The following is a 23,801-nucleotide window of genomic DNA, read 5'->3' on the forward strand; positions in this document are numbered from 1 at the left end:
TCACCTCAGGTCCTTATGTTCACACCTAGTGTGCCCTCTCCTCCGTGAGTAGTCACTCGTGAAGCATAACAAATTGGTGTGCCCTTTTGTTAATTCACAGTGTGACAGTGCTGGGTACCATGATAATGTTCATACTTCTCACTAAGAAGTCCTCTTTCTGGGGATAATTCACAGTTAATTTTAATTGAAGAAAAACAATTGTGGCATGCTGTTACCTGCAAAAGTGCAATTTAAAAGACTCTAGTTTCTATTATTTGAAAAATTGTTAAATACAGCAGCTGAGTTAAAATTTTTTTAGTGCTGAGGATTGAACCTAGTAGTATTCTACTGCTGAGCTTTATCTCCAGCCTAAGTTACTCAGTTACTAAATATTGTAATTTTGAAGCTGATATAAAAATGTATTTGGTGGAAGGGGAAAATGAGTTGTTATTTTGATTTGTTTGCTTGTTTCTTTGTAATACTGACTCACCACCAACCCTTCAGTTAGTATCTTAAATGTTTCCCATTTTAAGGCCATGTATTAATAGATTGTGGAGCTGTTGGGTTGGAATCTTTGACATTTTTTGAAATAAAGTCCAACTTTGTTGTACTGGCTAATCTCCACTGCCAGGCTTAATTCATTCTCCTGTTTCAGCCTCCTTAATGACTGGGACCACACAGTCTCTGCTGCTGTACCTGGGATAAAAATCTTATTGCAGTGATGTTTTATTTCTAGGAGTGTAGTTGAGCAATACAGCACTTGCCAGTTTTTGTGAGGCCTTGGGTTCTGTTCTGAGCATTGCAGTTTACTATTAGAAAGTGTTTTCTTCTTTAAAGACAGTTTGTAAAGACATGGATTTCTTTAAAACAAGATTTAAATAAAATATATATTCAGAATATAAAATGTAGTAATAAAACAGGATTACAATAAATTTTATCTCTCTGACTTTTTAAAGATAGTCTCAATAGCAGTGGCAATGTATTCTGCTCACATAACAGAAACTTGAAGTTCAAGGTAGTGCATACAATTTGAGAACATGGAAGTGATTCTGATGCACACTTGACTATAATACCAAATCTCAGAATTTTTGTCACCAAAGATCTAGTCACACACGAAAACATAACATTCCATGATGTTACTTCAAGAGGAGACAGAGCTACTTTGTGTGACTGAAAATCAGAATATCCTCTTCTGGAAGGAACTGACTGCTATAGGATGCTAGGGTGTTCCTCTTCAGAGACCTAATATGTACAGAAAACTTAAGCTCTAGAATTTGAAATAAAGGAAAGGAAAGAGGGAACATTGCTAGGTATGGAGAATGTGCTTGTAATTTCCTCGGAGAAACTCTTACGAGTCTGAGGCTAGCTTGGACAACTTAGGGAGACATTATGTAAAAGGGAAAAGTTATTAGAACAAATAAATTAAGACAAAATCAAACCTTGCAGATTAATGTAGACATATTTAATATTGTTGGACTAGATACTGTTAAATGGTTAAATTGGTAAAATTTTGTTACGTGTATTTTGTCACAGTTTAAAAAATTCTGTTTCTATACAGAACACTAGACTTGCTTTAAAAAACAAATCCCAAGGAAATTTATCACTGTGTTAACAGATAAAACTGACTCATGATCTCATCTTCCAATTAGATGTCTTTTAAAGGGACATAATTTTTTGCTGATAAAGTACATTTTCTATTTGTATGTAAAACAAATAAGTTAGAAAAGTATACAGCTGTGTTGTCACCTGACCAAACATATGGAGTGTTGCTGTTAAAAAAGTACTCTTGGGAGATGGCGGTCAGCCTGGGCAATGTGAGATCTCTTCTCAAAATAACAGCAGCAGCAACAAAAATCAGTAGGAAAGAAAGGTCAGAGCAGTCACAGAAGAAAATGTGCACAGTGATACATGCAGGTGATCCAGCACTGGGCCACAGAATGAATCAGAATCTGGACTGGGCTCGTTAGTGGGAACTTGTCTCAGTCCTCCACTGCATAGAAGAGAAGGGAAAAGTGGAGGCAGAGGGAGGGACAGAAGGAAAGGAAAGGAAAGGAAAAGGAAGGCGCCTTCGTGTGCTTACCAGACAGTTCTCTAGTAAAAGCATCTGCTCTCCAGACTGTTGCTCCATACAGAGTTAGTTTCTTGAACTTTGTCAGTGGAATCATGGCATGTAATCTTTTGGGCTTTAGATTCTCCTTACATAATATGTTTTTGAGATCCATAATATATCAAATGTGTTAGCACTTCTTGTTGCTGAGTCATAGTTGATTATGTAACACTGCAGTTACTCTCTTGTGAGGAACTGTTGATATTTAATTTTTAATAAAACTTCTGTGCATGTTATATACAGTCTTTAACTTATTGATTCCACAGTAGAAGTAAATAAGGCATAAAATCTAAACTTCTGTCCAGTTTTAAAACATGATTTTCCTAGTTTTGGTTGGGACATATAAAGAAAACTGGTCCCCACATAGATTGGTAGAAAACAGTCTGTACCATTAATACAGTTTCCAGGGGTTGGAGAGATGTGCCTGTGCACTAACAGTTCCCATTCCCAGTACACACATAAAAAGCTAGGGTGGATGTGCACATCTGAAATCCTGGGTATCAGAAGAAAGCTGAACCTGCAGCTCATTGGCCAGCCTGTCTCAGAGAGTAATAGAATGAAATACTTGGCACCAGCTGTTGGACTGCCTGTACATATACCCACACGAACAGGCACACAGAATAATGATAGCCTTTCCAAATAAAATGGCTCTTCATCTTGAGTTCTACACCAAATCTTGACAACCAGTAGTTTCTTGTAGGTTTGATTGTAACATTAATTTATATTTATTATATTAAAATGTGTGTTGAGCTAAGAATATAGCTCAGTGATACATGCTCACCTGGTATAAGCAATATATATGCATGTGTATGCACACACATATGTGGTTTGTGTGATGGCACGTACCTGTGGTGCCAGTTTAAGCTACTTGGTTGGTTGTAAATTATTTGAGCCCAGAAGTTTAGTAGAAAAACATGAAACCTTGACTCTTAAAAAGAAAAGCAGGAATGTGGGGGGTGCTCTAAGATGATGACTCAGTAGGTAAGAGTATTTGCAGCACAAGCATGAGGATTTCAAACACCCATGTAAAAAATAAGTAAAATAAAATAAATAAATAAATAGATAGATAGATAAATAAATAATAGTAAAAATAATAAGCATGAGTGTGTGTACCTGTGACCCTAGTGTTGGCGAGGTAGGAGATCAGTGAGGCTTGCTGGCTACCAGTGTAGCTGCAGGTTTAGTGAGAGACTGTCTTATGCAGAGAGCAATAGAGCAGGACTCTCAACATCCTCCTCTGACCAGTACCTGTATATGTAGACGGAGGCTGCTGGTTCGTTTCCTGGCTACCCAGATGAGAATAATCACACAGAAACTATGTTAATCACAACACTGTTTGGCCAATAGCTTAGGCATATTTCTAGCTAACTCTTACATCTTAAATTAACCCATTCCTATTATTTTATATTTTTACCATGAGGCTCATGGTTTACCTGTAAGGCCTGAGGTGTCTAACTCCTTCGGTAGCTACATGGCTTTTCTCTGACTCCACCTCCTCTTTCTCTGTATCTCTTCCAGCCTGACTATATTCTACCCTGCTATATACTGAAGCAGCTTTTTTATTAACCAGTGGTAATAAAACATATTCATAGCATACAGAGGGGAATACCACATCATCTATGTAAACATGGACATACACTTGTACATACATGTGTATATACACACAACAAAAAGGAGATGGAAGGGGGAGGTAATGGGGAGGAGAAGAAAAGAAGGCTGCATGTGGTAGATTGTGCCTGTAATCCCTGAATTTAGGAGGCTAAGCCAGGATTAATGTGAGTTTGAGCAAGCTTGGACTTCAAAATGAGACATTGCCTCACCCCCCCCCCCAACTCTGCTCTTCCCCTGATGATGATTTTTATTGTTGTTATTATTGTTTGAGACAGATCTCTTTATGCACCCCATCTGACTCGTAAACCTGAAATCTTCAGTCTCCCAGGTGCTAAAATTGTTTATGGACCATGCCCAGCAGTGCCCATCCAGTTATTTTCTGTAGATTTTATATGACATTTTATAGTTTCAGAACTTAATCCTTTGTAAGTATTAGAATTCCATTCAGAAGTCTCTAGAGGGGCTTGAGATAGTTTGTGTACTTGCTGCTCTTTCAGAGAACCCAGGTTTGTTTTCTAGCCCCTGTGGTAGCGCACTGCCATCTGTAACCACAGGTCTGGAGTAGCTGATGCCCTGGCTGCCATGGACTCCAGGAAACTGTGTACATACTTAGGTGCAGGCACCCACTCATAGCCTTCAGATTGGCCTCTTTCATTGTGCAGTATCAGAAGCTCACATTTATTAGTGCTCACCCCTCACAAGAAGAATCTGTGTTGCTGCTGACCTGTAGATGTTTGGTGTTACACCCAGATTTCTAGAACTTGAATCTCTGATCCCAAGTTCCTGTTTTATGATTAGATATAAAACCAGACATTGTTTTTATTTGGTTTGTTTGTTTGGTAATAGACTCATTCAGTTTTTTGTTTAATTCCTGTGAAACACCTGAGTGTGAGTACAGCTTCCTTGTAGGTCATTCTTTCAGATAAAAACAGTACTCCATTTTGACTTATGTTTACGGTGTGAGCAGATGCTTGCCTATTAAAACTACCCTGGTTAGACCCTGCTTAGGTGTGCAATGTGAACTTAACATATACCTCCATTTTTCAACAATAATGAACTCAAGACTTGACTTTTAAACAATTAACATTACACCATGAGTTATTTTTTTTTTCTTAAAAGAAAGGCTCTCATGTAGTCTAGGCTGCTCTGAAGCTCACTATGGCTAAGGGTGACCTTTAACACCTGAGTGCTTTTCCTGTACCTCCAAAGTGCTGAGATCCCAGGGATGTGCTATCAAGACCATCAAAAGCACTCCTAAGAGAAACTGGCCTTTTTTGCTCATTAAAGCCGTGGTTTCTTGGCTGTGTGGCTTATGGGGACTCCTACTACTGTGGTAGAACTGCCTTGAGTCTACTAAGGTCCCTGCAGCTTTACCCACAATTCTTTCTGTAGCATCAGTGCAGATGTGAAAAATGCAAATGCCACTTTAGAGTTATTACAAGCAGTTCTCACCTGATTACTGCTCTGACTGGCAGTGGGACCTGGGGCAATGGAGCTGATAAATGAGGCAGACAAAAGTCTTATGCAGTGGCCAACTTTACTCAGAGATCAGACAATTTATACTCCAAGGGATAATAGAATCACATGAGTAAAGTGTCCAATCACAAGGACAAGGCCACATGTGACAGACAAGCCACAGGTGTTGAACAAGCCACATGTGGCAGAAACATTTTTCCATAGAGGCATTTAAACAAATAACAATAGCCAGTTGTAATGAATAATCTGAAGTAAACTCACTCCTATCCACTACACCTGGAAAGGGCACAAAAACACATTCCAAGAACAATTTGATGTTTTTGAGGAAACAGCTCACAAGACTCTTGCCTTGTTTTCTGGACGTTTTCTCACCAGTAGTCAGAGTTCCACTCACAGGACTCCACTCTTCGACCATGTTCCGACACCCACTCAGTGGACCCAGTAAGAAGAAGTAATAGAGATCTTCAGGGGGTTGTGAGCAGGCTTTTGAGAATCTTAGAGCTTGGAAAAAAAATGTTCATTCTAGGCTAACTTTAAAATGCCTGGAAATTGGTAGTCATAATGATCACTCCTGGTGGTGTGTGAGGTCAGTGAATTACAGATATTTCGTTCCTGTTCAGACTGTAATTACAAGAAAATATGTCCGTGTTTTTATAGGTTACTGCCTCTGAATGACTTGATTAGATGAGTAGACTACACACCCTCTTTGTTGTGAAATGCTGTTTATTTTAATGAGCTCCACTTGGCTATAAATGTTTGCACCTATGTGTGACCACTGTTCCTGTCACTCTCCCCTTGTTCATTTGAAGAACCTCCAACATGTTCCCCTCAGCAGTTCACTTGTGTCACTGGGGACATCGACTGCATCCCTGTGGCTTGGCGGTGTGATGGGTTCACTGAATGTGAGGACCACAGTGATGAGCTCAATTGTCCCGTGTGCTCAGAGTCGCAGTTCCAGTGTGCCAGTGGGCAGTGTATTGATGGCGCCCTTCGATGCAATGGTGATGCCAACTGCCAGGATAAGTCAGATGAGAAGAATTGTGAAGGTATCAAGAATTCCTTGATGCTTGGTTTATACTTTCTTTGCATCAGATTATTTGAAATTCATTTTTTTCAGTATATTTGGGGTTTATATTTATGGCATGAACATTATACATGTTGCTGATTTGAACCATTTGAGATGTGTAAGGTCCTGCAAATTAATGTACTCATTTCACTACTTTATTGAAATCCCCGGGTGGTGAATATCTTTTTTACTTTTTGTAGCTGTGATAAAACATTATGACCAAGGGCATCATAAAGAATTAAGAGTTTATTTTGGCTTAAGGTTTTAGAGGGAGAGTCTATGACGGCAGGGTAGCTGGGAGATCACATTGTCTACCTCAAGAACCAAGCGGAGGGAGCGAACTGGAAGTGGGTGAGAGTGTGAACTCAGAAAGCCCATCCCCAGTGATGTACTTCCTCCAGGAAAGCTGTAGCTCCCCATAATCTTCCAAAACAGCTCCACCAACTAAGGACCAAGTGTTTAACTATGTGATCCTATGATGAGGTACTGCTCATTCAAACCACCACAGTGGGCATTTTTTATAAAGAAAAGAGGTCTATTTGATCACAGTTCTACAGTGTCAAAGGCATGTTGTGGAATATTAATTATTTAAAGTTGAGTTACATTTGTTTATGTTGCAGGATATTACTTTAATTATGTAAAGGTTTGTTTGTGCTGATTTGTTTAATGATGTAAAGATGTGTTGCTTTGCCTGCCTAAGGCACCTAATTGATCTGGTATAAAACTGAATGACCAATAGCTAGGCAGTAGAGGGGTGGGCGGGGCTGGTGGGCACAGAGAATAAGTAGGAGGAGGAATCTAGTCTCAGGGAGAGAGAGGGAGTCTCCCGGGGCCAGACAGCTAGTTAGCCACCAGCCAGACATGAAATAGGGTATACAGAATGAAAGAAAGATAAAAGCCCCGAGGAAAAACATAGATGAAGAGGAACAGGTTAATTTAAGTTTAAAAATGCTAGCCAGAAGCAAGCCTAAACTAAGACTAAGCATCCACTGTTGGTAATAAGTCTCTGTGTCATGATTTGGGGACTGGTGGTCAGAGAAAGCCTGCTACCAGGGCATGTGATGGCTTTGGTTGGACTCTGGTGAAAATCTCGTGGCAGGTGGCAGCACACTAGTGGGAGCACTTGGGAGATTATAGGCATGTCTCAATAAGAAGCCAGAGTGAGAGGAGATGTCAGGGTTCTTGTTCTTTTAAAAATGTGTGGGTATTTTGCCTTCATGTTTGTGTGTGTGCCTGTGACCCTAATACTTGAGGAGGCCAGAAGAGGATGTCAGATCCCTTGGAGTTAGAATTATAGATGGTTATGAGCCTCCATAGCTGCCAGAGCTCTTTAACCATGGAGCCATCTCTCCAGCCCCAGGCTTGCTCGTTTATAGCAACGGGTTTTCTTAAGAACTGACTCAGGGTACGTGGAGAGCTACCGAACACATTCTGTGCTAAGCCTGATATGTCTTTAGAGTGTATTTAGAAAGCATTTGATTCTTGATAGAATTTTTCTTCACAACAAAATAAGAATAAAATAAAATAAAAGTGCTAAAAATAAAACTCTGCTTTTTTTCTAGTGCTTTGTTTAATTGACCAGTTCCGCTGTGCCAATGGCCAGTGTGTCGGAAAGCACAAGAAATGCGACCACAACGTGGACTGCAGTGACAAATCTGATGAACTGGACTGTTGTAAGTAGGAAGGAAGCTTGTAAATTGTTCTCAAGGGAGAATTTGAAAAAGACCTTGTAGCACAAATTCTAACTGTTCTTAATAAGAACTTGGAGTCAGCTTTGGGGTGGAAGCTGAGAGATGAGAGAAGCAGTGCAGCAACCACGGGAGACCTTTTACCTCCATCGTGCTCAGATGCAGCAGTCCTGCCTCTACGAGCCCTCAGGATGCATCTCCAGACTGCCCTGAACTCCTGTCTCCTCCCGCATTACATTCCTCTCTTCACCCGTATCACTCCTGTCTCCACCTCGCTAGTGCTGGAATTAAAGGCATGTAATCCCAAGTGCTTTTGACTGCATCAATTCTGTGTAGCCCAGGGTGGCCTTGAACTAGCAGGTCTGTCTGCTGAGTCCTGAGATCAAAGGTGTGCCACCACTGCCTGGCCTCTACATCCTCAGGCAAGCTGTATTTGTTAAAACACAAACAAAATACGACTACATTACCACCACCACCCCCTCTTTTTGTATTTTACTTAAAATCCAGATTTCCTTATGTGGAACACTTACACTAGTTATTTGTGCCAGAGATATTTTCTGTTTTGCTTTTAATAATTGTTTAAGGACAGTGCTTTCTTTGTGCACAGAGATAGTAAAACACCAGGGGGGGAAAACATTGCTCTGCCACAACTAAAGTCACAAAATTCTCAGGTAATTTAGATACATGGAAATTAATTGCTAATCTGAACTTCATTCTGAACATTAGTTTGTGTTTAACTGTTTTCTTGAAGTGTTTCTACCAGTTTCTCAGGCTTTAGAATTTAAATGCTTTCTTCTTCGTCCTTTCTTGCCATCCTTTCTCCCTCATTGCCTCCATGACTGCTTGCCTGCCTCTCTTCTTCCTTGCTTCCCTCTAAGCTAGCCCCCCGACACACACACACACTCACTAACGCCGAGCTGTCACAGAGCCACATAAGCCCTAGCACAAAGGAGGAGGCAACCAACTTTTTAGGAATGAAAATAGAGTACATGAAGGAAGCTTCTTAGAAAAACGATATTTGAGATCGATGTTGATGAATGAAAGTGTGGTTTCTGCAGATAAGTAGAGATGCTGTGTTCTGTTTAGAGCCAGGAAGGTGTGAAGCCAATCAACTTTCTGGAACTGCTGTGAGTAAATGGGATTGCTGCCTTAGCTGTGTCTTGGGTGTGTCACCAAGAGAGAATAGTAGCACAGTTGGTGAAGGTGATACTCCACTCACAGTTCTAAGAACAGGCTAGGGTGGGAACATGAAAGCCAAAGCTATAAAACGTGTTAGAGGTAATAGGACTGTAGGCAGGGACATCTATTAGGCTGTTTGTTTTCAAAGTTTTTTGGACCACATCAAAAGAAGTATAAAGGTGAGATGTATGTGTAGAGAAACAGGTGTCCTGCAGTGGCTTTTATGTACATGAAGCACACTGCATCTTGATTTTTCTGTTTCCTTTATTTTAAATGCTGGTTATAACCCACTAGATTGTTTCCCCATCTTCTAATGGTTTGCAGTCTGCAATTGAAAATGCTCAGGAGGCTTTTGTGGTTCTGACTGAAGATGATCTAGATCAGGAGAAGCAGAAAGGCTGGGAAAGGAAGGCTGGCTTTCCATTATTGCAGAGACAGAAGGGTTGGCAACCACTTAGATACAGCTGGCAATTTTGAGTTGACCCACGGGTACCTCACAGTGTGACTGGGGTCTGTAGATGGAGCGGCGGGGCTGTGTCCCGCCACCTGGCTAGCTTTACCCGAAATAATTACACGGAAACTCTATTCTTTTAAACACTGCCTGGCCCATTAGTTTCAGCCTCTTATTGGCTAATTCTCATATCTTGCTTTAACCCATATTTAGTAGTCTGTGTAGCACCACGAGGTGGTCGCTTACCAGGAGAGATCTTAACCTGCATCTGTCTTGGAGAGGAGAAGCATGGCGACTAACTATGGCGACTGCCCAAAGCGTCTACCTTCTCTCTCCCAGAATTCTGTTCTGTCTACTCCGCCTACCTAATTTTCTGTCCTATTAAAGGGCCAAGGCAGTTTCTTTATTAACCAATGAAAGTAACACATAAACAGATGACCCATCTCCATCAGGGGTCATTAACCAGGATTTGCAGAAGGAACTAAACACTGAAGTACCATAACATTTGCAGTGTAGGAGTAATGCTTGGTTAATGCAGTGCTGTTTGCTGTCTCTGTTTTAAATTTAAATGGCTTTCACGGGCATACACTTTACAGCTTGCCAGGCCATGCCAGTTTTTATTGTTCTTAATTGGTCTACCCCAGCTATTACCTGTTTTACCTCTGGATCTGGGAGAGGTAGTGATAATGGTGAGCTCAGTTTGGGATATCTTACATTAAAGGTAATGATGGGCTGTCCCATTAATACTGTTAGGAAATTGGTTGAGTAGGTCTATGGCTCAGGAAGGTATTTGGCACTCTTTAGATTATTGATGGTAATTAAAGCTATGATAATGGATGAAATCTCCTGAGAGTAGAGGAGGAAGCAAGTAAGTAGTAATAAATCAGGGTGGCATGCACAAATAACAGCAGGAATAATCAGAGCTAGTAAGTAGGGCGGAGGACGGCCATAACACTCATGACCCCAGCACTAGGGAGTCAGGGGAGGGTGAAGATTTCAGCTACATGGCAGGATTGAAGCCAACCTGGACTAGATGATACCCCGTATCAAAAAATAAACAAATAGTAAAACTAGGAGAATGGTGTCTTCCATAGTGAGCAGAAACTGTTTAAAAGAAAGCGGGAGCCCAATCTGTTGACCATGCAGAGCGGTCTGTGAGATGCAGAGTCCGAGAGCTCTTAGCCGTTGTGGGCCATTTCCCTGCAGGGGTGAGAGAGGAAGCCTGCCATCAGCAGTGTGTCCCAGAGACCAGCAGTGTGGGGCAGGAATGTCAAGAAGGGGTTTTTATTCGTTCCTGAAGTTTGGCACTGGGGAGGAATATCAAGGCATAGAAGAGAATGCAGAAGTGATGGTAGCTGGCAAGGACTGAAGAGAGCATGTGCTTTAGACCCCACAGGCTGAGTTTGGGGCTAATGGCCACAACAGGCAACTTAGTGCTGTCATTGATGAGTTTAGCTACATGGGTGGGAGATTTAACAAAAAGCAGAAAATGTTTTAAAGGGTCTTCATTATGAGATTATCTATGGGTTAACTAGTCAGAAGTGGGTGCTTCTTGCTCTTTCTTTTCATGCCTTCTGTTTCTTAAAGACTCAAGTAGCCAGAAATCCAGGAAGGTAGGTGTGCTGGGCAGGATCCTTCTCCAGTTCTCTGGCCTTGCTGAATCCTCTTGTAGTCAAGTTAGAGACACAGTGGAGGTTGGATCTGAGTGCCTGACTCGTCTGCGGTTTACAGACGGCTTCACTCGATCTAAGTGGCACTAGTTCTGGCTGCTTTTGGCTTCTCCACGATTCCACAGAGAACGTTTTGGTGACTTCTCAAAGCCTGTCTCTGCAGTGATACTTCTTGGTCTGTTGTCGTCATTTAACAGTAGCTTCTTTAAATTTATTTAAATTAAGTGATGCCATTTAATTCATATTTTTATGTGGTATGATATATATTTATGTAAGCTGTATATAGTTTGATTTATCAACATATTTTTATTTTTGCATTCTTTTATTGCTATTTTGAATGTATAGTTGTTTTTCCATTATATAACTAGTACTTTCCATTTTAGATCCAACTGAAGAGCCAGCACCACAGGCCACCAACACAGTTGGTTCAGTCATTGGAGTAATTGTCACCATATTTGTATCTGGAACCATATACTTTATCTGCCAAAGGATGCTGTGTCCTCGTATGAAGGGAGATGGGGAGACTATGACTAATGACTATGTGGTTCATGGCCCAGCTTCTGTGCCCCTTGGTTATGTTCCTCACCCAAGCTCTCTGTCGGGATCTCTTCCAGGTAAGTGAAGACTAGTTTGTGAGAATCTGGTTTTGTCCAGTTTAAGCTCTAAAAAAATTACTGAATTTCCATTGTGGAAAAAGGACGTGCCTAGGATTAAAAACTGGATTATTTGGGGTTTAAGAACTTGTGAGAGTAAATTTTTTTTTAATTTTTACACTGTTTCTATACAGATAGACTTAGGTATGACTTTGCCAGCTTCAGGCCTCTGACTGCATTGTGGGGCTACAGTATATTGAAAGCAAGTCAGCCAGTGCTTTGGTGAACACTACAATTTAATTTCACCACTGGGGACTTGAGGCTATTACTCTAGGAATGAAGGAGTCCAAAGACAGATCAGTTTGCTTTCCACAAACAAGGATTTTGGAAATAGCTGGTTGACAAGGAAGGAACACACTCCTCTCTGCCTTCTCCTGATCTAATATGCTGACAGTGGTGTGAGGTTGGTGAAGACACTGAGTCTGTTAGGCAGTAAATCTTTTCCCAGGGTTTTGTGGTACCTTTGATGAAAAGAATCTTGCCTTTTAATGAGGAGATGTCTGACCTCTGAAAATAGGAATTTACTGTGGTGTGACTTTCAAGTAAACAGCTATAATGTTTCAGCTGGTGAATGGTGATGCTCCCCTGTTGCCGTTCCTATTTCTAGTAAGTGGAAATGGAAACTTACTTGGACAAGTAGAACCTTCCTTAGCATTAGTAGTTTTGAGTGTCTTTGTGCATCAGCTCCAGTCTTTAGAAGCCTTTGCTTTCTCTGGAGCTCATCTGTTGGTTTAATCTACCCTGGTTCACAGTCTTCATCCTCAGTCCTTTCCTTAAGTCTTTTGGGACAAACTCTCACTCTGCAGGGCTCTGTTTCCTTTGACAGGGCCAGGTGGGGAGCGGCCTGGCCTTATGTGAAGCCTGCTCTGAATGGAGCTTTCACTTCAACATTCGTTTCCCTTCTCATGAGCTCTTTACAGATATTATTAGGAAAAGAGGGCATAAATCATTTTAGTTGGGCTGCTTGTAACTTCAATGTTGATTAGTTATTTCATATATCTTTGTAGATGTTACTCAGCTTTCATTTTCATATCCTTCAGGAATGTCTCGAGGAAAATCAATGATCAGTTCCCTCAGTATCATGGGGGGAAGCAGTGGGCCTCCCTACGATCGAGCACACGTCACAGGAGCATCGTCAAGTAGTTCTTCAAGTACCAAAGGCACTTACTTCCCTGCAGTAAGCCGTCTGCTTTTGCTTCGTTTGTCTTTCACTGTTAAAATACATAGCATGTTAAATCAATTCATTTAAATGTGGGTACTCAGTGATGGTATTGTGAAAGTAGTTGTTTAAGCATGTAGGAGTCAGTGAGAATTTACCACCACTGCCCTGTGCTTAAATCTTTTAAGTTTACTCTGTAATAATAAGCATAGTTGAAAACATTATAATAATTTCACAATTCAAATAAAAGTTAAACCACTAAGGTACCAAACAGACTTTGGACTTTTCATTTGTAACCCACTAAAAGAAACATGTAGGTGGGGAGGTAGTTCAGTCTGTAAAATGCTTGTCTCGCAGGCAAGAGAACCTGCGTTCCATCCCCAGCACCAAGATAAAAAGCTGGGCCTGGCTCATAATCCCAGAATTGCAGAGGTGGGGACAGGAGGATCCCTGGAGTGCACTGGCCAGCCCACCTAGACTAGTTAGTGCACACCAGGCTAATGAGAGCCTGCCTTAAAGGAGGTGGATAGCGGTCCTGAGAAGGACATTTATGGTTCCCTTTGGCCTTCAATTGCATGCATATGCATATATGCTCTTGTACCTACATGTATAAAAATAAAATTTAAGAGAAAGCACATTAGAATCCCACTTAAATTAATAATTTTTCTACAGACATAGAAAAATTATGTTTAAAAAAATTAGAGCCTGTCAGTGCCAAACAAGCCAGTGATGGGGGTGACAGGTTTTGTTTTTTTATTTTTCTTACCACTTGTTTAGGATAAAGAACTTGTGGCCTAGGAAAAGGGAGCCACAGTCTTGAAGTGCTATTTAAGTAGTTGTTTTGAAAAGAATATGCTGATAGTGTAATAGAAAAGGATAGACAGAAAGATGAAAAGATAGTAGATAAATATTTTTTACATCTATATCTGTAAAGTTATTGTTTGCTTAATATTTTAACTGTTTCCCTTTTAGATTTTGAACCCACCACCATCGCCTGCTACAGAGCGATCTCATTATACCATGGAATTTGGTTATTCTTCCAACAGTCCCTCCACACATAGGTCCTACAGGTAAGGCATGCCTTCTTTCCATATTCCATTTGTGAACATACTAACCCTCAAATGAACAGACCATGATCACCAAAGAAAGATTAGGATTCTTCTCTTGGCAAGACTTGACATTGTCCACCCCCAATCCCTTCTTTTTTATTTTATATTTAAAAGAGAGTTACACAGCTGGCTTTTAGAGTAATGCAGTTAGGGATTGGGCAAGATAGGTCAGAGCTGTGAGAGCTCACAGGAGCAGGAGTGTGGGGCACAGATAACTGAAAGAAATCAGAAGCCGGTTGGCCTACTGTAACCTGGAATAAAAGATTTTCCATGTAGTTGCATGGAATAAACAAGTCTCTGGTTTGGGAGGTTCTTCTGTCTATGTGTTGCTTTTATTGGTTAATGAATAAAAAAACTGCTTTGGACCTATAACAGGGCAGAACTTAGGTAGGCAGGGAAAACTAAACTAAATGCTGGGAGGAAGAAGGCAGAGTCAGAGAGAAGCCATGGAGCCGCCAGAGTCAGACATGCCAAAACTTTAGCCGGTAAGCCACAGCCGCGTGGTAATATACAGATTAATGGAGATGGGTTAGATTAAGATGTAAGAGTTAGCCAATAAAAAGCTAGAGCTAATGGGCCAAACAGTGTTTTAAATAATATAGTTTCTGTGTGATTATTTTGGGTCTAAGCTAGCCGGGCAGCCAGGAACCTATAAGCAACCCTTCTTACTACAAGTCTCACTAAAGTGAATGAAGCATGTTTGTAAGTAGCAGCAGGAAGTGACCTCTGCTAACTGCGAGTGTGTTGAGGAGGTCTGTTACTGTCATGTGTGCCCCGCTCTTCGTCTGTGTTCTGTCTGAAACTGTCCTGTGGTCCTCAGCGCCCTTACCATTTGGATGGTGTTTCCTTTCAGTCAGTTTGGCCTGGGAGGACTTTGCAGTGATGGAATAGAGTAGAAACTGCCTACGAAAATCGTTTAAGACTGAGACAGGGTCGCCTCCACCATGATTGTTCCTATGAATTATTCTAAGATTTCTTTTCATACCACAGCTTTGTTCTAAAATGCCAAAACAAAAACAGGCCTGAAAATTGAAAAACAAGAACAGAAACTAAAATTTCATTTAAAAAACTTACTTAATTCAGCTTGAAGAACGTTAGGCAAAGTATATGACCACTTTAAATCATTTCGAATGTCTAAAGTAGGCTAAAATCTGTCAAACTTCTTTATCAATTGCCATGATTTTGCTTAAGCTGAGATTTAACAGAATTTTGTTGATCAACTTTCTTTTTTATTTCCTTCTTCCTTTTTTTTAATGAGACTAGAAGTTTTTAGCCTTTTCAGTTTTAATCCAGAAAATCTCCCCAGGCTTTGGCTTCTGTTTGAACAGAAAGATGAAACAAAAAAGCAGAAGTGCTATGATGATATCCTGTTAGCAATGATGGTAAAAGTCACAGGAACCTGCTCAGTGGGGCCTGTGGGCAAGGCTGAGTGGCAGCAGAAGGCATGGGTGCCTGTCAGTTGTTCTTACCCCTTTTCTTGCAGTCACTGTATTTTAGAGGCAGTTAATGCGTGGATCTTTAGGATAAGTATGAAATAAGAGAAGAGTGGCCATACGTAGAATAACGTAGGAAGTCATCCACAGACAAGCCATTGTTTAGGTCAGCTCTCACCTCCGTGAGTGTGCTTCTCTTCAGGTCGCTTTTCCTAGATACCCAGGTTACAGACTTTTTAACTAGAGATTATTTTAAAAGGTATATAAACAAATAGATAGTTGACTGGCCCTCTGGGCGTTTAAAGTTTGATACTCAGTTGAAAATGCATGTAGGACTGTATACCTAACTACAAATACCACAACTCCAAGTTAGAATAGTTTCCTTTTGCACACGACAGTCTTAACAGGGTGGATGTGGCTGGAGTTCAGCCTGGATTGTGCAGTAGTTTACTTTTAAAAGAAACAAGGTCTTCAGACATCATTAACTTACCTGTCAGGCAAATTATGAAATGACCAAAGAGTGTAGAGTGAGAGTAGACTATGGAAGACCCATTTCCACACGCTCTGAAGCTCCTGGAACTGCTGAGGTCTGTGACCGTGAGGTGTGTAACGGGTCGGCCAAGGCTGGAGTTGAACAGTAGACCGCTTGTTCTGTGTGAGCAAGGCCCTGGGTTCAGTCCCCAACACCTGAGCAAAAATACAACAGTTTTTCAAAGTGTGTCAATAGTAAAACTCTTGAGTTGGTTTGTTTTTATTCTATTTTTGAATATGATACTGGGGTCAAACCCAGGGCCTGTATACAGCACGTGCATTTTAGTTTGCCTCAAGGGAGAAGAGCACATTTGGGGCTTGAGTTCTCTGCTCTCCAACTCCATCCATGTTTTTGACAATGTGCCATTGCTTCTTCATGTGTGCCGATTAAAAGCAGCGGCTTTTTGGTTGTGGTGGTCCTAGGGATTAACCCATGGCCTCCCTGCACATGCCAGGCAAGGACTACCCATCCATACAGATGTTAACTGCAACAGCTCATAGCTTTCAAACTAGATTTATATCTCTTTCTCTGATTTCTGATACAGATATTGTTATGTAAAACTAACTGTGCTTCTATTTTCTTCACACACTAGCTACAGGCCTTACAGCTACCGGCACTTTGCACCGCCCACTACACCCTGCAGCACTGACGTCTGTGACAGTGACTATGCTCCTAGCCGGAGAATGACCTCAGTGGCAACAGCCAAGGGCTACACCAGTGACTTGAACTATGACTCAGAGCCTGTGCCCCCACCACCCACACCCCGCAGCCAATACTTGTCAGCAGAGGAGAACTATGAGAGCTGCCCTCCTTCTCCATATACCGAGAGGAGCTACTCGCATCACCTCTACCCACCACCACCCTCCCCCTGCACAGACTCCTCCTGAGGAGGGGCCCTCCTCCTCTGACTGCCTCCGCCGGGAAATGTAAATACACATCTGGTTGAGATCTGGAGGGGGGGAGGGAGCTATAAAGCAGAGTGAGGCAGACCCTGTACAGTTAACATTATAAAGTGGGTGGGGTACTAGAGATATTTGTACAGAAGAAAAGGATATTTATATATTTTCTTAAAAGAGCAGATTTGCTGCTTGTGCCATAAAAGTTTGTATAAAATATAAATTTGTACTAAAAGTTTTATTTTTGCAAACTAAATACACAAAGCATGCCTTAAACCCAGTGAAATGACTGAGCACAAAGGAAACAGGGATAGCAGAGGCATCACTGACTGGGAGTGTCTGGGTTTCAATGATACCAAAAACTAAAGAAAGAAGAGAAAGTAATTCCATCTCAGAGTGGCAAACTTGGAAGCAGCCAAAATCGCCTTCAGACTAACTAACATTTTTGAGGGTCAACAAGTTAAGAAACCATGAAGGAAAGAAATTATAGTACTAATTTTGGACAAAGGGCTTTGTTTTCTCTAGGAATCCCACAGTTTCCTTAAGGAAAATAGATGCTTGTACAATCTATTTTGAGTGTTGCTGCTGTAAGAGATGAGGTGTCTGCTGCAGGATGCTGTGGAACTGGTGAGAGCCCATGCCGCTGGCCCAGTTCTTGGTAACACTAGTTGCTTTCACCTTGCTGCCTCCCCAGCAGCTTGTAGGCCATTCTGCCAAGAGCCATGATTTAGTCAAGCTTTTTAATCTGAGGAATTGACTAAATGGAATTTACTCAACAAGGGATTGATTCCAGTATATCTACTATCACCATTTGACTGTTTTAAGTTGTAGGCTGTTTTGCATAATCAAAAGTTAGCCATATTATTGGTCTTCCATGATTGTTTTAATGCTCATTAAAGTGTCTTTTTACAACACATATAGACAATGCTTAAAAAATCACGAATATGCTATATTCTTGTAAATTAGTTTTGTATCCTTGCAGCATACGATATCACAGTGTGAAATCATTTAATGTATGTTTTTTTGAGTAAAACATTTAAATGTGCTCTGGTTAGAAACAGTCTATTTAAAAAGAAGGGTTTTTTTTTTTTTGTTTTGTTTTGTTTGTGTTATTAGGTTTCCCTATATTAACTGTGTGTGCTGTTTTCACTTTATGTGTACCAGCTTTCCTCAGAGTGCCGTCTCCCGCATACCTCTGTTAGTGTGGTGGCAGGCACTGTGAATGTTTTCACACGACCCGCAGTCTCTTCTTACAGTCACCTGTGTTCTGTGTTCTCTCTCGTCCCATTATGGACTAAGATAATTTCACAAATGTTAACGGTGTGGGTAAATGAGAAGAGTCAGCTGCAGGAACTTGAGTGGTGGAGGCTAATGGAAGTCTCTTCTGAAACATGCCTGACCTGCCTGACCGCCATGGCGGTCCTGAGCTGCTACCTCTGTCGCTGTCAGGGCTGACCTGTGGGATGGCCTTCGCCCGCTGCTCTCCCGCTGTCCAGACATTAGTGTCCTGCCTAGCACTCCTCTGCTACAGTTGAGCTGTTTTTAACCTAGTGTGCTTTTACCTAAGCAGCTGTTGATTACTTATTGAATATATTTTTAAATTATATATTGATGTGAGGCTTCTGGATTTTAGAGCCTAAGTGAAAACAATAGAAAGAAATGATTCCAGAATTTTGGCAGAGTTTAATTAACTTTTAAAAAAACACAGAGGTACGTTTTTAAAGAGAAAACCAAATCTTTCAAGATAATGCTTTTGTTGGGGACAGCTTAGTCAGAATCAGGGGCACTTATCTTGTGTATAAGTAAATGGCAATCCATGCATGTCTTGCATTTCGGTCAGATAAGCATTAACTCTTCCTGTTACTGAAACAAAGTGCTCGGCGCGGAGACAGAATGGGCCTTGAACTCACCTTCTGTGACGCACGGGGCACTTGACGCTTGAGTGAAGATGGGAAGGTCAGCAATGACTGGGTGTCAGTTAGAAGTTGAGAATTCTATGTTTACATTTTTATGTGCATCTTTATCTTGGTGGGCTTCCCATGTGGAGACTTGCACTATAGTGAGCTAAGAAGGATGCTGCCTTGTTTCATCTCAGTCCAAGTGCTTGTGCTGCGATGGCAATGGCCTCTTCTTGCAGAATACAAATTTGTGTGCCAATTTGTTGAAATGATTTGAAGGCAGTTCAGGTTAATCTCAGTATCCTCTTTCTGGGGCAGCTGAGTTGTAGTGAGTACTTCTGAGAGTATTTTTTAGTGAGATGGTTGTTAAATTTGGGAAAGATAAAGATACTCAAGTTACATGGACAGTTAAGTTTAAGTAAACTATGTCGTAATTATTGAACATAAGAAAAATAAGGAAAAATAAACTTATGAGTACACAATTGGGGGAAAAGGGAAAGTTTTAAATTAGGATATGTCTAGATTATTTAAGAGGAAACATGAATAAAATTTGATTAGATTCCATAGTTTCTTGGCTATTTGTTTTGAGCTTGTATTTTAAAGTATGCCTATTTACTGATAGAACATTTTGTACTCTGGGGCCCTAGTCTCCTAACCAAGGCCCAAGTAGTTCTCATGTAGGTCAGGTAAATGGGCACAGTCAAAGAAGAGGTTTAAACTAGAGTTGGTGGGTAGAATATTACTGGTATTTTTCTTTTTAAAAAAATTTTATAATGTTTTCGTCAGTGCACATTAAGTTGTAAAACTAGCCATCTACCTTAGGTGACAGTTGTCTAGGGGAAGTGTCTGTTGTCTCACTGTAAAGGCCCATGAGTGATTGTCAGTTCATAGCTGTGCTTACTCATCAGTTCATTCGGTGTGCTTAGTGATCAGGATGGCTTTCTGCAAGTAAGCCTCCTTCTCTACAAGCTTCAGAAACAAAAGTCGTCTTCTGTTCACCCCCGAAAATGTCCTGCTATTAGTGACTGTGCTGTGCTAATGTGTAGCCCATGTGACTATAGAAAGTATTAACAAACTGATTTCTTACTCAGAATTAGATTGTAGAAAGGAATGTGGATATCAGTTGATTGGCAATATTTAAGAGTTCATAAATGAAAGCCATGCACAATTATGGGTGTGCACTAAGTCTTAAATACGTTTATCATCAAGCATTAGTTAAAATGTCAGAATTCCTTTTAATTTCCTGGGGTTTCCTTATCCCAGACCTAAAGCAGGCCATGAGAAGAGGTGTGATTTTAGGACATCTGGGATGCACTGCTTTATAGTGTCAGGATGTGGCTTTTGAAATCCTCAGGTTTTAAAGTCACGGACTTTGGGCCTCAAGTACAAAATTACACATTAGTGACTTAAGTGGTTCACATTGTGGATCCTTATTCTCAGGATCCTTCTCTGACTGCACAGCTCATTGAATTCAGCTTACACCTGAGGAGAAGGGAGGCGGATGCACTGGTTTATCTTAGTGACTTAGAATCAAGTTACCAACTCTGCCCTCACCTCAATGGGAGGGAGCTTTATCATTGTTTCACAGGCATTTGTAGACCATTCTTTATTTTATTCCTAGGGAATTTTTAGAATTACAGATTGATTGCACTCAGAAGCAGAATATGGGCCCAACATATACTAATCATTGGATTCTCCATCATCACTTAGCATTTGCCCAAAGTCAACACCAAAGAGATAGAGAACATGCTTTTTCTTAACTGTCCATTTGGGCTTTGTTTGTTTATCCACTACATATAGGAAAGTGGAGGGGTGGTCTAGCTATAGATCCGTGTGGATATGTATCTATATCAGTGCCTAAATAGAGTACTAAGAGGAAAGTGAGGCGAGGAGAGTGATTGCATCAGAGTCTGGTGAGGGAGGCCGGAGAAAGAGGATACGAGAGGCCGAACTGGACTAGCCTCGCTGCGAGTGAAGGATCTGGAGCTGCTTTCGGGTGTTTGTCCCTTATGAGTCTAAACTTTTTCTTAAGCTTTAATCTTTGTCATTGTCTTAAGTCAGCTGGTGTTTCTTGTACATCAACTTTGGTACGATGGTGCTTTGCAAGGATGTATTTATATTATAATGGCCAACATTTGGTCAGCCCTTGTCCACTTACTCACCCCCTTTTGTAAAATAAGTGCTTTAATTATAAATTGTATAAAGGTACCTTGTATAAACTCCCTTTTGATTATTACAATAAGCTGAATTGTAACAAATGAAATGTTGATTTTTATAATAAAACCATGGAAAAATCAGTGAAAAAGTGCAACTATCATTTACTCCAAGAAATAATGAAAATGGTTGTGCTTTGTGTGATGAACACTACTGTATTACAAATAAGAGCAAGTGCAGCTTTGACGCAGTTTGTGTGAAGAACTGAAAACTGTTGGCTATTTCAGGGCTGACCTTTGTGCCTAGAACTCTGGAGACCTCCAGGCTCTTCAGCACGGCGTGTTCTCGCTGATTATGAGTGATACCTTAAAGTGGTGTTGTTTTTCCTGGTGTGGAGCCAAGTGTGATGTTGCCATGAGAGATGTGTGGCACTAAACCAATGAGGATGCCCGTACCAGGTCCCACTGAGTCTCACTTTGCTGTAAGATGGAGAGTGGCAGGTTAAGTGGAAGCCATGTTCTAACGGTAAGTTCGTGTCAGATGCTCTTGATCTTGAGAGAAGTCTTATCATCTCCACTTGTCCCTGATGAGGAAGGAGAAAAGGCCAACCACATAGGTCATACTCTTTCCAGTAAAAGGGAGGGAAGAGCCACAGCTTCCCTTGAACTTGATGTGGTCTCAAGAATGGTGAAAAATCATGTATATCTTGGTCCTCCTTTGCCAAATAGGCTTTTGGTAACATTTATACAGTCCTCTTAATTTGAATTCATTTCCTTGGAGGTGCAGCTTGTGTTGGTTTCTGTAAATTTAACTCAGGTTGAATTGTAGCTACTGCTATCTCTGTCATTTATACCATTATGCAATCTGCACATTGGAATCATTCTGGAAAGTTTTCTTGAGATTTGCTCTTTCAAATTCAGATTTAGTCAAAGTAGAAAATTGATCTTCCCCATCCAAAGGCTAAAATGAAGGATAATTTTATTAAAATCTGGCCAGCATTTACTGTGTACCAGGCACTATGCCGAGTCCTCCCGTTGCCACATTCAAAAGTAATCGACTAGTTCATGAATAAACTTGATAGGAAATGTCTTTTGGAGGATGGAATTCTCCACTGTAAAATTTCAATTAAAAAAATCAACAGGTTGTCAGTATAGAGAAGGGTAAGGCTGGGACCTAGTTCTGCTGTTGTATCGTGATGGGTTGTCTTATTTTTCTATTGCTGTGCTAAGACACTGAGACCAAGGTAACTTAGAGAAGACTTTATTGGGGGCTCCCAGTTACAGAGGGTGAGTCCATGGTCATTATGATGGTGTGCACGGCATCTACAGGTAGGCATGGTGCTGGAGCAGTAACTCATAGCCTACAGCTTGATCCACAAGCACAAGACACACTTGGGAAGGCTCAGAGTTTTGCAATCTCATAGCCTGCTTCCAGTGACACATGTCCCCCCCCCAAGACCGCCCCTAATCCTTTCCAAACAGTTCCATCAACTGGGGACTGAGTATTCAAATATCTGAGCATATGGGAGTCATTCTTAAAAGCACCATTGTTAAGCCATGTCTGAACACATTTATTTCTTTAGATTTTCTTCACACTGGGGAGAGTGGTTGTTCTTAATAAACCAGGCTGACTTTTAATGCAGAAGTTCACCTGCCTCTGCCTCCTGGATGCTGGGTAAAGTGTACATCATCAAGCCTGTACCCGCATGCGTGACTCCTAAGGTGCCTTAGTTTGCTTCCCATAAATGTTTCCATTCAGTTTATAACTTTCTGGTTTTGCTGTTTTTTATTCTTTGAAAATGAATCATACAAAAGTATGCTTAATTTTTAGATATTTTGGGCATTTTCCAGTATTTTGTTATTTTAAAATTCAATTCCATAAAGGTCAGATTTAATCCTTTTAAACTTTCTGAGACTCGTTTTTTGTTCCAGACTGATGGCGGTGGGAGGTCTTGAAGAGCCTGTGTGCTGTGCTGTGGGCCTAGCTCTAAAAGTCAGTGGGATCCCTCATGTCTCCTGTATCATGATGGGGTTTCTATCTACTGTTGCTGAAGAAAGCTGCAGTCTCCATGCTTCCCTCTGGCTCTACGTGTTTCATCTTTTCTGATAGTTTCTGCCTACACATGACAGATGTTACATTCTCGTAACTGTTCACCCTTCAGCATTATGCAGTGCTTTTCTGTCCCTGAATTTTTTGACTTGAAGTCTGTTTGTCTGATGGTAATATCATAGCTTCCTTGTTACTCCTCTGTGATTTTCTATCCTTTCAGTTTCTGCCTCTGTTGTGTCTAGATTAAAAAATTAAAGATAAATAGCCATTTTTATGGCTCAGGAGGTAAAGGCACACTTGCTGTGAATTCTAAAGACCTATGTTTGACCAACATGGAGAGAACCAACTCCCCTGACATACTCATTAAATAAATGAAAATTTTAGCCCCACATGTTTCAATGGGGTTTTTATTCTTTGATTTTTGTATGTTTGTTTTGAGACAGGGTCTCACTGTGCCGCCTAGGCTGCCTTGGAGCTCACTGTGTAGACCAGGCTGGCCTCAAACTGCCTGCGTCAGCCCAAGTGCTGGGACTTGTTTTGCTTTGTTTGTTTTGTTTTTTCAAGACAGCCCTGGCTGTCCTGGAACTTGCTCTGTAGAGTCTATTCTTATCTACTTGTTTCTAACCTTTAGTGGAAATTTTTAACCATAGATGTCCTTGTGACTGTGCCTACCATCTCTCTCTCCTTCCTA

The 23,801-nt window shown here is 40.9% G+C and overlaps 1 protein-coding gene across 1 annotated transcript in view; it reads left to right on the forward strand.

Moving 5' to 3' along the window:
• Lrp6 (LDL receptor related protein 6) overlaps positions 1–21,204 on the forward strand; it is a 123,417-nt gene extending 102,213 nt beyond the window's left edge. Inside the window, exons 18-23 of the mRNA XM_038318382.1 lie at positions 5,983–6,219; positions 7,802–7,912; positions 11,611–11,841; positions 12,921–13,057; positions 14,012–14,109; positions 16,706–21,204. Coding sequence (XP_038174310.1) covers positions 5,983–6,219; positions 7,802–7,912; positions 11,611–11,841; positions 12,921–13,057; positions 14,012–14,109; positions 16,706–17,000 — 1,109 coding nt within the window. The 3' untranslated portion in view covers positions 17,001–21,204. The remainder of the gene's footprint in view (positions 1–5,982; positions 6,220–7,801; positions 7,913–11,610; positions 11,842–12,920; positions 13,058–14,011; positions 14,110–16,705) is intronic.
• The last annotated feature ends 2,597 nt before the right edge of the window (positions 21,205–23,801 follow it).

This window comes from Arvicola amphibius, chromosome 2 (assembly GCF_903992535.2).
Source record: "Arvicola amphibius chromosome 2, mArvAmp1.2, whole genome shotgun sequence".
In the NCBI taxonomy this organism is placed as follows: Eukaryota; Metazoa; Chordata; class Mammalia; order Rodentia; family Cricetidae; genus Arvicola; species Arvicola amphibius.